Source organism: Amphiura filiformis, chromosome 10, assembly GCF_039555335.1.
Source record: "Amphiura filiformis chromosome 10, Afil_fr2py, whole genome shotgun sequence".
Lineage (NCBI taxonomy): Eukaryota > Metazoa > Echinodermata > Ophiuroidea > Amphilepidida > Amphiuridae > Amphiura > Amphiura filiformis.
Window position 1 is genome coordinate 28,375,235 of NC_092637.1, and position 15,684 is coordinate 28,390,918.

Sequence of the window (15,684 nt, forward strand, 5' to 3'; positions counted from 1 at the left end):
AACGTTGCGTGTCGTAATTACACCTCTATATACAATAACTAAAGATGCTTAATTTTGATGTCCAGATATTTTATTTAATTATTTATTTTATTCATTTAGGCCTAACGTGTTTTGCTGTTTGCTCCTCCATTGCCTTTTTGCCCACTCTTTCCAACTTAAAACTTGGGGTAGTTGAGTAATGTGCGGTGTCCGCTCTGCAAAAACAAAGATATTTTACACCATATCCTCCTAAACATTGTTTTGTGTTTGTTCTCTCTATAGACTGAAAACAGCAATGTCTATGTTATTGCGCAAATCAAGGGCATGATCGCCTCCGGGTGTATCTCCTAATATTCTGCCTACATGTCAACTCGCGGACATATTTTTGTATAATTAATCCGCCTAAAAAGCTTTGATTGCCGAACTCACTGTTCCTTTTGAGCAAAATATAAAAAAGCTCATGATCGTAAGCAAAACAAATATACCGATCTTCTTTCTGATCATAACATGGGGTAGGAATGCAAATCTTGTTTCTAATTAGGTTGGTTCTCGTGGCCTGGTCAGCAAAAGTGATGTTTCTCGTATGCGTTCTAAATTTCGCAAAGCTACAGTCACTAAAAAGGTCACAAAAGAAATTTCTAAATCAGCTTTGTAGGGCTCGTATAGTATTTGGAATATATCGACTACTGCAAATAGAACATTGCTTATTGGCATTTTGTACGTGTTTGTTTATTTTTGCACTGTTGTCCCTGCATTGGCGAATGCTGTTATTTTGAACTGGCATGTGGGGCATGTCCTTTTAACCTTTTTAAATATTTTGTTACTTTCCCGTGGTAACAGAAATGATGATGGAACATTCATCATACCTGCCAAGTTGCCTGACAGTACAGACGAAATTGCATGGGCTGACAATTCAAGGACACAGAGATACTTTGGGCTCAGGATTGAATGCCGAGATGAGAGCGACATGTTCTCCATAGACACATTTCCTTGCCTACAAGTGAGTGCGATGAATCGCTATAGAACAAAACACGTCAAACCAAAGTTGTCACGATCTTGCGTGAAAGCTGTCGGTGCAGTTGAAGGAATGGTTCAACAAACCCGAGACAAACGTGCAATCCATATAGCAGTTCGTGTTAAGGAAGGCGTAGCAGAGGTGAAGAAAGGAATAAACCAACTGCAGGAGATGGAATCGTTAGTATTTGACCAAATAACACAGCGATCAAGAGGAACAGAAGTGTCTGTATCCTACCTGAGTCCAGATGACCTGAAGAAAAGCAGCAACTTAGATGATGGTGTGAGATTCTACAATGATGAAGCAGTGCAAGATGCAATTAAGAATCGTGAGGATCTTATCAATCCGTCTACACTTGATCGAGAATCTGTTCGCGATGTAAATCCAAGCATGAAAAACCAAGCAACAGGTATTGCCACAATAATCTCATGTATCATTAGTAGCTGTATCATATACGAGTACATTGAATACATATATTAAGTTTTTACCTTTTTGCCTCTGATCCCTCGGTCACCCATGCAACCATTATTTAGTTCAAAAATAATGATTCGCTGAAATTAATTTTCACATGAATGACGTTTTCTGTCTGGTTTTTAATCAGCGATTGTTTTTAACAATGGCTTTCTTGGATAAAGGTGTAACAATCATGATGTGGCTACAAGAAATTTGTTACAGATAGGAAGCTGGATCTAACCTCTAAATCAACCAATCTCTGATGGTCACTTCTTGGACATGTACGTTTTGTCCAAGAGAGCCGTCTCTCTGGAATGATCTTTACAACTGTTTAATAAAATTTACAAAAGAACTAAGAATCGCGTTGCAAACCTTATGTCTCCTCCCCAGTGATTTTACCATTTTTGAAACACCTGCTGTAAAAGTTCTAAGAATACCACATTCATGTTAAAAATTCATGTCAATGAATCATTGTTTTATACTCTAAGGTGATTTCATGGGTGACTGAGTTATTGTCACATAAAATAAAACTCTTTCTGAAACCGTCATTTTTGGGAAAAGTGGTTATTTCTGTACATTTGTGTGCAAATTGAGGACGTTATTTACATATATTTTAAATTTAAATTAGCTAATTAATATGAGTTATTCCTTACATTTCATGGAAAAAATGTTTTTGAACATTTACTTCCCATTTTTCAGTCTTTTTATGTTCTAATTCCATTATACAAGTATTTACCCCTTGTAAAGATGTAAACAAGATTTAAGGTAAATAGCGCCATCATCAATTTTTTAGATGGCACAGTTTTACATGCTATCAAACAACCGTGATTTAATTTCAGTGTGTATTTTTGAACATTCCTAACTTGTCAATTTGTCAATTACTAAATTGTCTATTCGATTTTTTAGATGCACCTGACAATTACGCAAAGGTGTGTGAAGCAGTTCAAGTTCTGTGTTATGTCAGCCTTCCTACTGTCCAAGTAAGTGTTGAGACATGGCATGAGAAGCAACAGAAGTTAATGCATCCATGCCTTGCAACAGCTCAGTGCCAACCATGCAGGAAACCAACAGACAAATCGGGGGCGTGCCAACCTTGCATTGATTGGGGAAATGCTGTGAAAAACGAGTGCTATCCAATAGGAAAGGACGTCGAGTGGAGAAATGTGAATGCATCGTTGTTTCACACAGATCCTGTGGAAGTAGCCAAAGGTTTTGTGTTCAAAATGCCGCATGGTCTGAAATTTACGAAGTTTGGTGAATTTGACGTCGGCGGCATTCTAAAGCTTATGATGAGCTTTCGTTATTATCATAAAGGAGATCAAGCATGTTACAACAAAATCGAACAGGTAATGAAAAAAGAAAACTTAATTAAGTATTGATTAATGATTAGCTAAAGCGACACTGCAAAAAGAGTGTCTGGAGATTATACACATATCTTGTAATCGATTTATAAACATCAAACTCTAAACATTTTAATACTTAAACACACATCACAAATCACCAGACATTATGTAATTCCTAACCATTTTTGTAAGAGAAGTGTTGATTTTGTAGACACCGTTTTGAAGTGAAAATAATATAAAATCCAAATAAGGAAATCTCTCTAAGACAATTTTGCCACTAATCATAATTTATCTAAGCGATGAACTATTAAAATATTTAACATGGTGATTGGATCAGAAAAAGGCAGTCTGCACAATGTACAATAATACCAGTTTTTGAACACGACCCCGTCGACTTGGTGAGGTAGATTTAGAAAATCCATGTATCCATAGTGTGTGTGAGATTTTCTTTAAGGCCGTGTAAAATTAATATTTTGGTTCTCGTCCCTCCCTCCTCAATTTCTGGGATTTGTCAGATTTTTTTTTTTTTAGATTTTTCAATTTTTTAGACTTTGGAATGATTTATGAAATCTTCATACATATAGATAAGTTTATTAGAGAACAGGCATCACTTCCAAGTCTTTTTGTGGTACTCTAGGGGTTTATACTTCAGAATCTCACATTTGAAAAAAAAAAAAGGGCCTCATCGTTTCCTCGAGCACTGTTGGAGAAGACCGAAAACTACTGACAATGCTAATTTTACATTAAAAAAAACAAAAACAAAACACCTCCCTCCCTCATCAATTCATGAAAATCCTCTGGACGAGAACCAAAACATTAATTTTATACGGCCTAATCTGAAATTTCAGTAACTATAAACAAATAATGCAGATGTTATTAAACGAAAACCGATGAAAAGTACAAATTAAAAAGTACACTTTTCAACGTTTACCGTAGCAACCACCATGTGAGGTAATGTTCACTGGTATTCAATTATACCATTTTTAATTCAAAGGTTCTGGCCATTAGAAACAGTCTGTCCCACATGAAGGTAGAGGATAACATGGCCATATCGGACAAGCAACTAGATCAGTATTTTGATACCATTGATGATCTCGTTACATCGCTGGAGCCTCACCAACCAAGATTGAAAGCCAAAGACATTAGAATGCGACTCACCCAGGTATGATAATATGTTATCTAAATTATATAAAGAAGCTGTTACCAATCTACACCAGGCACAAAAAGAAACTCGTCAGTTATATTCATCCTTGCTGTTTAATAACTTGATAATTTTGGATTATTCTGAAATATACATTTTGTTAATTGAACTTTGCTTTCTCATTTGACACCCTGTTCGTGAAAAACAAACAAGAATTAACCAAGACATGCGCCTCCAAAGCCTGAAACCCCGAAATCAAAAGTTGCATTTTCAACGATTTTCAATGGGAACGCATCGTTGTATTGCACACAAGCACCACGGGCCAATCAATAAAGCACACGATGTCACAGGCATAATTGAATCGTTAAAATTGCAACTTTTCATTTTGGGGTTTGAGAGTTTGGAGGCGCATATCTTGGTCAATTCTTGCTCAATGTTCACGAACAGGGTGTCAAATGAGAAAGGAAAATGTATATTTCAGAATAATCCAAAATTATCAAGTTATTGAACAGCAAGGATGAATATAACTGACGAGTTTCTTTTTGTGCCTGGTGTATTTCATAGGTAGGGCCGTCGAGACACGTCTCATGCTCTCACCCCTCTTCCACCTCTACCCCTTCTCCCTCACTCCCCTTATTCGCTCCCATCCCTTCTCTTCTCTCTTCCTTTCTCTCTTTCCTTTTTTAGGGATCACCAGGGGGTGTCGCACACCCCACTCCCATGACTACGGCCCTAGTCATAAGGATACTAATTTAATGAAGTCCCTAAAGGGTACAATCATTCGATCTTCCTTTATTTTGTTGTCCGCCACTACAGAGAATACTGAGCATTTTTAGTAGTGACTTTATAGTTTGGTGTGTCGGTTGAAGGCAGGCCCGTAGCAAGGATATATTATGGGAATTGGATTACATTTGTTTTGTAAATTTGACAGTCCGAAAAACATGCGACATGCTGCTGAAATTTACTGATTTAAACAGGTTTAAAAAAATTCTGTTGCAAACGTCAAGCTTGGTATATACTTTTGTGTGTGCTCATGACGTACACAAATTCATCTTGCGAAACCAAGTTTTGTCCTGATTCCAATGCCGAGGATATTAAGCATGTTAAGTTCCCGTATAAATGGCCTGATTTTACTTGAGCGAGCAGTGTAGCAAACTTCTGCGAAGTAAAGCAACTGTGGACATTTTTACAACGTTGCGGGTCGTAATTACACCTCTTTACACTAATAACTAAAGATGCTTAATTTTTGATGTCCAGATATTTTATTTAATTATGTTTTTATTCATTTAGGCCTAACAAGTGCACCACGATTCAGCAGAATCTAGGCCTAACTAGTGCACCACGATTCAGCAGAATATATTCCAAGTTTGAACCATTAGTCCTTAGACGCAATGATTTAGTGTTCAGAGTGTCCCATCTGGGGAAGAATTTGATGTTACTAATTACGGCAGAGAAGATCTTCTCTGAGTACAGTAACAGTAGCAACGACGAAAAGTTCCCGGGTCTGACAAATACTTACATTCAGTTAGGGAAGGGAGTGAAAAAGAAACGATAATGAAAAGTACGTCACATGTAGATAGCAACTAGCATAAAATTTTCCTGTTTGGGTCCATTTCTGTTGGATTCCGGTTAGGGAAGAATTTGGGGATAAAAGGATGTGGGGAAAAATGTATCCCTTCGAGCCGTTTTAACGGAATTCAGACCTGGGCTATTAAATCAAAAATACTCTGTTTTTCTTCTGTTTTGTCATCACAAAATGCCATATTGTCAGGTTATGTAAAAAACATAGCAATTAATATGGGCAACTATTTTGAAAAAGTAAAAGGCAGTATCTTACTTGAGTGGACAGAAAATGGGCAATTCCAGTTAAAATTCATACACCCCCTATGGAAGACATGGACTTAACCTGAATGGGTGCCCCATAACCTTCATTTGAAATCTACAATACCTTTCGTCCATATGGGGTGTAGGAATTTCAAGAGACATATACTATTCATGCTCGCCAAACAGTGACAGCGGAAGCATTAAAATGGAGACGAACATATCTTGTTCTAGTTTTACTGGGACATTTGCGAGCGAAGCGCGCGAAATATTTACAATATCAGACTGTTTTAACCCAAAATGAAGACGATTATTGCTATTTGATGGGCCAGTGTATGCGAAGCCAAAAACACGGTGTTTTTTGGACAACAAAATGAAAATGCACATGGCAATTATTGATATATATTTTGGTCTATTATGATTTTGAATGGGCGGTCCTCCTTTTAAAAAATAGGGGAACCCCCTTCCCCGCTTCCGCCGCCTTTGTCGCCGAAAATATGTTGTTTTCAGCAATAAGTAAGTCTCTGTCCATGTATTTGTTTTTGTTACAGATACGGCAATCACCAGTAACAAGAGAAATGAAGGACAAGTGGCTGGACGAGAACAAGAAAGGAATTGCAGAAGCTATTTGGGAAGATGATCACTTCAAAGATCTGAAGCAAGACGTAATGGACATCAAGCAAGACGTGACGGACATGAATCAAAACGTAACGGACATGAAGCAAGACATGACGGACCTGAATCAAGACATGACGGACCTGAATCTAGACGTGACGGACATGAAGCAAGACGTGACGGACATCAAGACTATTTTAGCTGAGCAAAAAAAAGGGCAGTGATTCGTACCACCGTAAGGTATACAAGGTGTTGACCGTTTGAAGCTGTACCATAATTCTCAGAATATTAAGGAAATACACAATATCACATAAATAGTGAGCCCGTTAATTTTGTACTGCAAAACAAGGAAAGTGTTATTGGTTTCATCCCGGAGTTTTATTATTGCAATGTTTCAAATAATTATAATGTTCTAAATGATCAGTGTAGTAATAATAATAGTGCTATTACTAGTGTTTTTAATGTTCATGATGCTTGTGAAAAACGTAATGGTATTCTTAATGATCATAATTGTTCTCCAAAATCCAACCGTAAACACTCACGTAAGCATAAGAATGTTAGACGTGGTAACAGTAAAAATAGGTCATGTAAAAAAGGTAACAACAAGGGTACATCTATTATGGTCAATATTGCGTTTAACAATGTAAATCGTGTGATGCCAAAGTTGTATGATATTAGAAAGTTGATTGCTCAGCTAAGTTATCAGTATTGCTTTGTTTGTATTATGCTTCTGTTCCCTTGTTCATGGTGTCTGCTCCTTGGCATTGGTTTGTTGTCCCTTGTTTCTACTCAGAAACAATTTTATGGCTTGATTTTGATTAATGTTTTTACGTTTTGCTTTTTTCTGATGCATGCATCGGCCACTGGTTTTTGTTTTTGATCGTCCCCGGATGGGTTTTTGCATGGGTCAGGAAAACGTGAACGTTTCCTCGCATAATCATTTTCCAGTAGTGTATATTAATTGTTATTACAATAATATATGTTTGCCTTCACAGGGCTAGAATCGAGCACTCTTTTTAATGAAAGAAGAAACACAACTTTATGTATATGCTTGCCTTATATATGTTTTTGATTGAAATGATAAAGAAATATTATTCTATGGTATAACTTTTTAAGTAATGTTTTGATGTTATTACTGCCTTGGTTATGTGTAGCATGTTGTATGATTTTATCTATTGTAGTTTATTACTTTTGTATTATATTGTTATAGAACTTATTTGTAATTTGAATCTTGATGTTGTTTTAAAAACCTCTTTTTGAAAAAAGTGTCACGGGAAAATAACTTGGTTTCGACACACTTAATTCGAGTTGCATTGATAATACTTTCTGTGTTCAAATGTTTTGAACGATTACATTGAAAAAATGACTGTGGATGAAGAAAGAAACTCTCACTTGGGTAGCGATCATAACGTCTTGTTTTTGCACCTAAAATTGAATTCTTGCGATAGATCTGAATCCGGAGTAGGCCTGGGTTGTAAAACGTGGGATATTTCTCACGATCAAGACTGGTCAGCCTATCAAAAATCAATTTCCAATAATTTTGATCAATGGGACGCTGCCAATTTCAATGATGCTAATACTCTTTGGAATTCATGGATTGCACTTGATACTATTGGTTGTAAACAAGGAAACAAGACGGGTAAACAATGGTGGGACAAATCAATTGATACGGCAATTCAAGAAAGGAAAAGAGCTTGTAAAGAACACCGTAAGTGGTGTAAGGATGAGCGGCAAGACAAAGAAAGAGGAGACGCCCTTTGGGAAGATTATAAACTTAAGAAGACTCATGCAAAAAATCTGATTAAGCAAAAAATTACTGAAATGAGATTTGACAGGAGTGTTAAAATCGCTCAGGCAGGGGGTCCCTCTTGTAGAGATTTAAGGGGTAAAAAGAAAAGGGATGAATTTCATTCTTTAAAAATACCTAACTCCAACGAAATTACAACGGACAAATAGGTGATAAAAAGTTCTGTTATGAATTATTGGAAAAATGAATAGAGAATTGAATGATAACGACATATCAATAAAGACACATGTCAGTAACGTAAGAAAGGAATTTAACAATGATTGTATATAATATTGATTCACCAAACGTTTTGAATAATATGCAATTTACTTTAAAGGGGTACTACACCCTGTGGTAAATTTGTGACTATTTTGCATTTTTCTCAAAAATAATAACACACTGGTAACAAAAGTTATGTATATTATTGGGGCAAGGAATCCAATTACTACACTGAAATTTCAGTGATTCAAGACAAGTGGTTCAGTATATATGACAGGAAATGAGGTACATCCTAGCGGTACCTTATTTCTTATCATAAATAACAAACCGCTTGTCGTGGGACACTGAAATGTCAGTGTAGTAACTGGATTTCTTGCCCGTATAATATACATAACTTTTGTTACCAGCGTGTTTTTAGTTTTTTAGAAAAATGCAAAAATAGACACAAATTTATCGAGGGGTGTAGTACCCCTTAAAGAAGTTAAAGATAGCATTTGCAGAGCTAAGAACAATAAGGCTCCTGGTATAGATTGTATAACAAACGAATTACTGAAAAATGGTGGTGATTACCTTATTTACAGTTTGACTGATATGTTCAATAGATTTCTCTTCCTTGAAAATTCTCCAGTTGACTGGAATCAAGGTATTATTGTTCCAATTTTTAAGAAAGGTAACAAAAATGATTTGAACAACTATAGAGGCATTACCTTAACGTCATGCGTATCAAAAATTTTCAACCATTTGGTGTGTGACAGAATCTCAGTTTATATTGAAAACAATGACATCCTTACGGAAGTTCAGGGAGGTTTTAGGAAAGACCACAGATGCGATGATCATATTTTCTCACTTAAGAGCATTATTGCCACACGTTCGGCGGGGAAGAAATCAACATATCTAGCCTTCCTGGACTTTCGTAAGGCATTTGACACTGTTTGGAGAGAAGGACTTCTCTCAATCGCTTGGAATATTGGTATAAGGGGCAAAGTCTGGAATGTTCTGGATAACCTGTATAAAAATGTTTAGTGTAATGTAAAGCTTGGTGATATCGAAACTGATTTATTTGATATTGAAGAAGGCCTGAAACAAGGCTGTGTTTTGTCCCCTGTTTTATTTTGTATTTACATTAATGAGTTGACAAAAATGTTTCATCACGATGAAAATGTTGGTATAAGTATTTTTAATGTCAAAATAAATTGTCTTTTCTGGGCTGATGATGTAGTTCTAATTGCAGATAATGAAACAGATCTTCAGAAAATGCTTAATTTTGCGAGTAATTTTTCGGAACGTTGGAAACTTGATTTCAATCACTCCAAATCTAATGTTCTAATTGTAGGTAAACGTAAGGATGAAAACAAAATTTGGAACCTGGGTAATAGTCGTATTCAAGAAGTCGACCACTATAAGTACCTTGGGTTTTACATTTCAAGAAATCTTTCAGACCATATTCATGCAAGTGAAATGATCAAGAAAGGGAACAGGTTAATTGGCTACATCAAATCAATTATCAATAGCCAAGATAACTTCAACAGAGTGTACTATGGTAATATTTTATGGAAAACCCTAGCTCTACCTGCCATCAATTACGCATGCTCAGTGTCCTCTTACAGTACGAGTGATTACAAGAGACTTGAAAATCTTCAGCTTCAAATGGCTAGGTCAATTCTTAGGGCCCCACGAAATACGCCCTCAGTAACCCTATTAGGAGACTTAGGCTGGGATACGATTGGAAATTCACATAGGATTAGTCAAGTTAAGTACTTTGATCGTCTAATTAATATGGACTCTCATAGATGGCCTAAACTTCTTTTCAATGCAATTTTTACAATTCACAATTCTAACAAGCACTTAAGATGGAATTGGATCGATTGCATTGAAGAGACTTTTAATGACAGTTGTTTTGACCAAATCTTTCGGTCTGTGTATATTCCTCACCCATCGTGGATTAGATTGTTTCAAGATGCAAATCAAGATCATTACAATAGAAGTTGGTACAATACAGCTTGTAATAAATCCTAATTGTGTGATTACATACGTTTTAAGAATAAGCCCAACCTGGAGAATTATCTTCAAGATAAATTGGATTTTTATGGTGCCAGCTTAAAGTTTAAGGCAAGATCAAACATACTGCCTCTAAACGGTAGACTTGCCTCTTGGCATAATAGTAAAACTTCTGGTTTATGTGATTTGTGTCATAGTAATATAGAAGATCTACCAAAAAACGTTGACATCGTAAAGAAATAAAAAAAAAAAAAAAAACCCACCTCGGCTCACTTTTTGAAACTTGGTCCCATTTGTAAAAGGTACTGATTTCAACTTTATCATATTTATATAAATTTAAAACATTTCCAGAAGTGTTATGTATCTTTAATGTGCAAATGCGATATTAATTTGTAAGCTTTCTGAAACGACCTAAAAGGTTATTATCTTGTTCTTGCATGGTAAACCAATATCCTATTGTGTTTTGTTTTATAATAATTATGATTAATGATTGAATTAAACGAATAACAAGTAGGCTTGTAATCTTGTTGGAAACGCTGTATTCTGTTGAAATAAAATAAAAACACTGATTTGCTGTTGGTGTTCAAAATGGGACCAAGTTTCAAAAAGTGAGCCGAGGTGGGTTTTTTAAACTTGCTGATTTCTTTACGTTGTCAACGTTTTTTTGGTAGATTTCTTTTCTTTTTATGAATGTAGCCAATCAGCTCCAAGCTTGGAAAGTCATCAGGTTACGAAGTGCTCCATAAAACGAATAATACGAGGGGCAGTCAGTATGTTTTAAGAGTTGACTCGTGACGTCATATGTGGATTGTTTTCATGGCATTTCTCAATGATTACATAAACCATCGAGATAAAAATATTTTATCTCGATGCATAAACACTGTACCTTTGTCTTTCAAACAACACATGTAAAAATTGTATCATACACATGATTACGTAACAGCATTAGCATAAAATCAATATACTAGGGACACTGCCAAATCATGCAAAAAGGCGGGCCTTTTAAATTACAGAAAAAACACGTGTTTACAATGTCCGAAAACAGCAAAAGTACAAGATGCATATGGCTAGTTTTGGGCAGGAATAAACACTAGGTCCTCCGTTTGCATTTGGTAAAATATGAGACTTGCCATTAAACTTTGGTGGAAATGGGACGTCTGGAAAATTCAACAACTTTAGGGCTTGAATGGAAGCAAAATTATTCTGCAAAAATGGCAAAAATGAAAAAGCAGTTATTACAAATGACATTAATTATCTCCAAAATGAAACAGACTAAAATATAATGACTGGTCACGTGTGAGAGCTGGTACTCAGTGCGATGATAACTGGTGCAAATGAAACAACAATCTGCGCATGCGCAGGTGGGATGACCGATACAATATGGTGGAAATGCACGAAAATTGCTAAAATCCATGTAAATAGGGCCTAAAATATAACAAAATGCTATGAAAATTGTAATTTAAATATTCATATGAATTTTTATAGATGATCTGAACCTGAAATGAACAGAAAAGTTTTTAAAATAAATTTCTCATTCAAACGATGGCCTCTCTCTTTGTACCACTACTTTTTGTATAAATGTAAAAATGGTACAATAACAGTTATATTTTAATCACAGATTCAAATATTTTCTAGGGGGACTCCCGTTTAAATGTTTGGAGATTAGTCAACAGAACTGGCAAAAAAATTTAAATTTCCACGTTTGCTATTTTTGGCAATATCAAGATTTTTAAAGAAAGAAATGCCTTGTTTTTGTCAAAAATAAGACATATTTTACCACGCATTTTAAAGAACCTAAAACATTTACAGCCCAAAAAACATGGTTTAATGAACTGGTAGTTTGTGTTCTATTACTGTTCCAAAAGGCAGCATTCTCCATTCTTTAATTCCCGAGAAAATATAGAAAATACAACAATACCTCATTTCAGCCTCTTATTTCCCTTAACAAAAACGCCTCAATTTCACCAGGTGACTCTAGACCATTGATTTTATGTTAATGCTGTTACGTAATCATGTGTGTGATAGAATTTGTACATGTGTTGTTTGAAAGACAAAGGTACAGTGTTTATGTAATCATTGAGAAATGCCATGAAAACGATCCACAAATGACGTCACGAGTCAACTCTTAAAACATACTGACTGCCCCTCGTATAACGAAAAATAGATGTTTGAGATTGCTATTCTTGATTTATGACAATAAAAAATAAATTAACTAAACTTTATCAGTCGTTTATTTTTTAAACTTGCTCGTCACGCGTGACTGTAATGTTAATATACATTTTAATACACTTTAATTATTCAAGGCAACGTAAATATGTAAAGAAAATATAAATATGAACAACACACACCCAATGTAGACAATGCCAGAGAGACACAGCGAGTAAGTCCGATTTAGGCATACTTCAAGTCGGAACTGGTTAATGCGCATATATTTAAGCCTATACTACGGAAGCGTCTAAATGCCCCGACTAGGCAAGATAATCGTGTTTTAATGTTAGTGGTTCTTTGTAGCCCTGCGGGGCAATTTACTTGGCAGTCCGAATTTCGCGGTTTGTGGTTCTTTGTAACCTAGTTGGATATTCCTATTAAGCGGCGATTGTCGGCGATCTTTCGTGGTTTGTTGTTTTCACCAAGCCCTGCCCTCTATCGGGAGCTAATTTATAGTTTAAGCTTGTTGGATATCCAAATTTCGCGGTTTGTGGTTCTTTGTAGATTTGCGGGGCAATCTAGTTGGATATCAATATTGAGCGGCAGTTGTTGTTGATCTTTCGCGGTTTGTGGTCTTAATTTGTTGGATATCGATATTTCACGGCTTGTGGTTCTTTATAATCGACAGGCCTGCGGGCAATCTAGTTGGATATCCAAATTTCGCGGTTTGTGGTTCTTTGTAGCCCTGCGGGGCAATCTAGTTGGATATCCCTATTAAGCGGCGGTTATCGGCGATCTTTTTGTGGTTTGTGGTTTTAATTTACCTCATCAAGCCCTGCCCTCTATTGGGAGCTAATTTATAGTTTAAGCTTGTTGGATATCCATATTTCGTGGTTTGTGGTTCTTTGAAGCCCTGTGGGGCAATAGTTGCATATCCAAATTTCGCGGTTTGTGGTTCTTTATAGCCATGCGGGGCAATCTAGTTGGATATCAATATTGAGCGGCAGTTGTTGGCGATCTTTCGCGATTTGTGTTCTTAATTTGTTGGATATCCATATTTCGCGGTTTGTGGTTCTTTATAATCGATAGGCCTACGGGCAATCTGGTTGGATATCCAAATTTCGCGGTTTGTGGTTCTTTGTAGCCCTGCGGGGTAATCTAGTTGGATATCCCTATTAAAAGGCGGTTGTCGGCGATCTTTCGCGGTTTGTGATTTGAATTTCCCTTATCAAGCCCTGCCCTCTATCGGGAGCTAATTTATAATTTAAGCTTGTTGGATATATCCATATTTCGTGGTGTGTGATTCTTTGTAGACCTGCGGGGCAATCTAGTTGGATATCAATATTTAGCGGCAGTTGTTGGCTACCTTTCGCGGTTTGTGATTTTAATTTGTGACAATTTTTAATATTTATTCCAAATATAATTTCAGTCTGGTCTGTGAACAGAGCCACTGATAAATTGTTTGTTTGATGAAAAAAAATAATATCACCATAGCAATTGGTGTTCAAAATGGTGTTATTCTTGATTTATGACAATAAATTGGTTAATAAAACATTGAAAAAAAAGTGGTGGGAAGTTTCGAACTTGAGCAAAAACTCATAAGTGGATTAGAAGTCCATGGCCTTAACCGCTTCGCCACGGGGACGTCTCGATATAACGACGTGTAAAAGTGGAGTATTTATTAATATGAATGTATGTTGTGGTCCGGAAAGAATAAAAGAATTGTGAAAAACTTGATTTTTTAGCGAATGGGATCCAGAATTTGTATGGAGGGTATCCAGGAAAATGCTAGGGTATATTTGGAAGTGAATATCAAAAAGTAGTGCGACAGTGCCAGCCATGTATGGCTGTAGCAGTGACGAAAGATTCTGGATATCAGTATGATTAGCTATGATTTGCCACTAAATTTGGCTATAAAATACCGCGTGAAATGAAGCAAGAATGTTTGTTTATTATCAAACAATCGGATTGACTGTAAGATTGGTGTAACTTTTTGAATTAATGAGTTATTAAAATATTACACTTTGGACAGTAAATTAGATTTAGCATGGTTTTAGATATATTTTGTACCCAGCGAAAAATATCATAGAACAATAGCGTTTTGTTTCGTGTAAATGTGTAAACAGTCAACCGGCCGGTCACAGATATAGGCCTTGGTTTCTTTTTTCCGAGTGCATCTGACTTGGTCTATCCTCTGTGAAATTGCACATGATGCAGTCATGTCTACAGTAGAATTCATCTCGACCTTTGCAGGACTTAACCCCATTAAAAGCTATTAAACCAAGATAACACTCATTGAAACAGCTCAACTGATTAAATCGGATCTTCTCTGGTTGTGCACAAGTGACTGTTTTCATGTGCGATATCGCAATAAAACTGGTATTCATAGCTTCAGTTGGGTAACCGATTATAAAGGAAACGAAAGGAAACAATGTTATGTGTGGCTTTGTTCACGAAATCAGACAATGCCGTGCTTTTTGTAAACCAGCATTCTTGAAAATGAGCAACATAATGATTTTTGACTTAACACGGTTTAGAAATAATTTCTTCATATTTTTGGTGTTATCTGTCGTTTACATGTCCTTCCTAAAACACAAAAGTACGACCTCTCCAAACACCTAAATTAGCTAAAAATTTAGGACATGTTACAAAACTTTATTTTCTAGAACCTATTTAGAATAATTTAAATGTAGCTTTTACCGGTTTTTTTGTTGCATCCTTCAGAAGTGAGCGGTCCGATACCAATATTTTCGGTCAAATCTCCATTCAAATAACACGGGGAGTTGGCTAGCTATGCCTTGCCCTCACTCATATTTTACAAAAGTACGACCATTTCTGAACATCTAACCTAGCTGTAATTTTAGGTCATGTTAGAGAAATATATTTGCTAGAAGTTTTGGAGAATAAATAAAATATTGGCTGGTTATTTTTCACACAGTGATGTTAACTAGGCAAGTGTCCATTCTCCCAACATACATCATTTGTAGGGTCACGCGTCAATGGTGAGAGCACTGTGTATTGTGTATAGGAAAACGGACAGTAACTGCAGTATGACAAATTATGTGGAGATAACCTTGTATTTATTTAATTTTGCAATGCTATTAATTTTCGAATGACAAATATTAAACGTTTTCTGGTTGTAAAGGGTCCAATCTATCATTATCAG

General features: G+C 36.0%; 1 protein-coding gene across 1 annotated transcript in view; it reads left to right on the forward strand.

Moving 5' to 3' along the window:
* Positions 1-6,698, forward strand: part of LOC140162703 (uncharacterized) — a 55,379-nt gene extending 48,681 nt beyond the window's left edge. The window contains exons 24-27 of the mRNA XM_072185975.1: positions 820-1,403; positions 2,354-2,793; positions 3,785-3,952; positions 6,304-6,698. Coding sequence (XP_072042076.1) covers positions 820-1,403; positions 2,354-2,793; positions 3,785-3,952; positions 6,304-6,591 — 1,480 coding nt within the window. The 3' untranslated portion in view covers positions 6,592-6,698. The remainder of the gene's footprint in view (positions 1-819; positions 1,404-2,353; positions 2,794-3,784; positions 3,953-6,303) is intronic.
* The last annotated feature ends 8,986 nt before the right edge of the window (positions 6,699-15,684 follow it).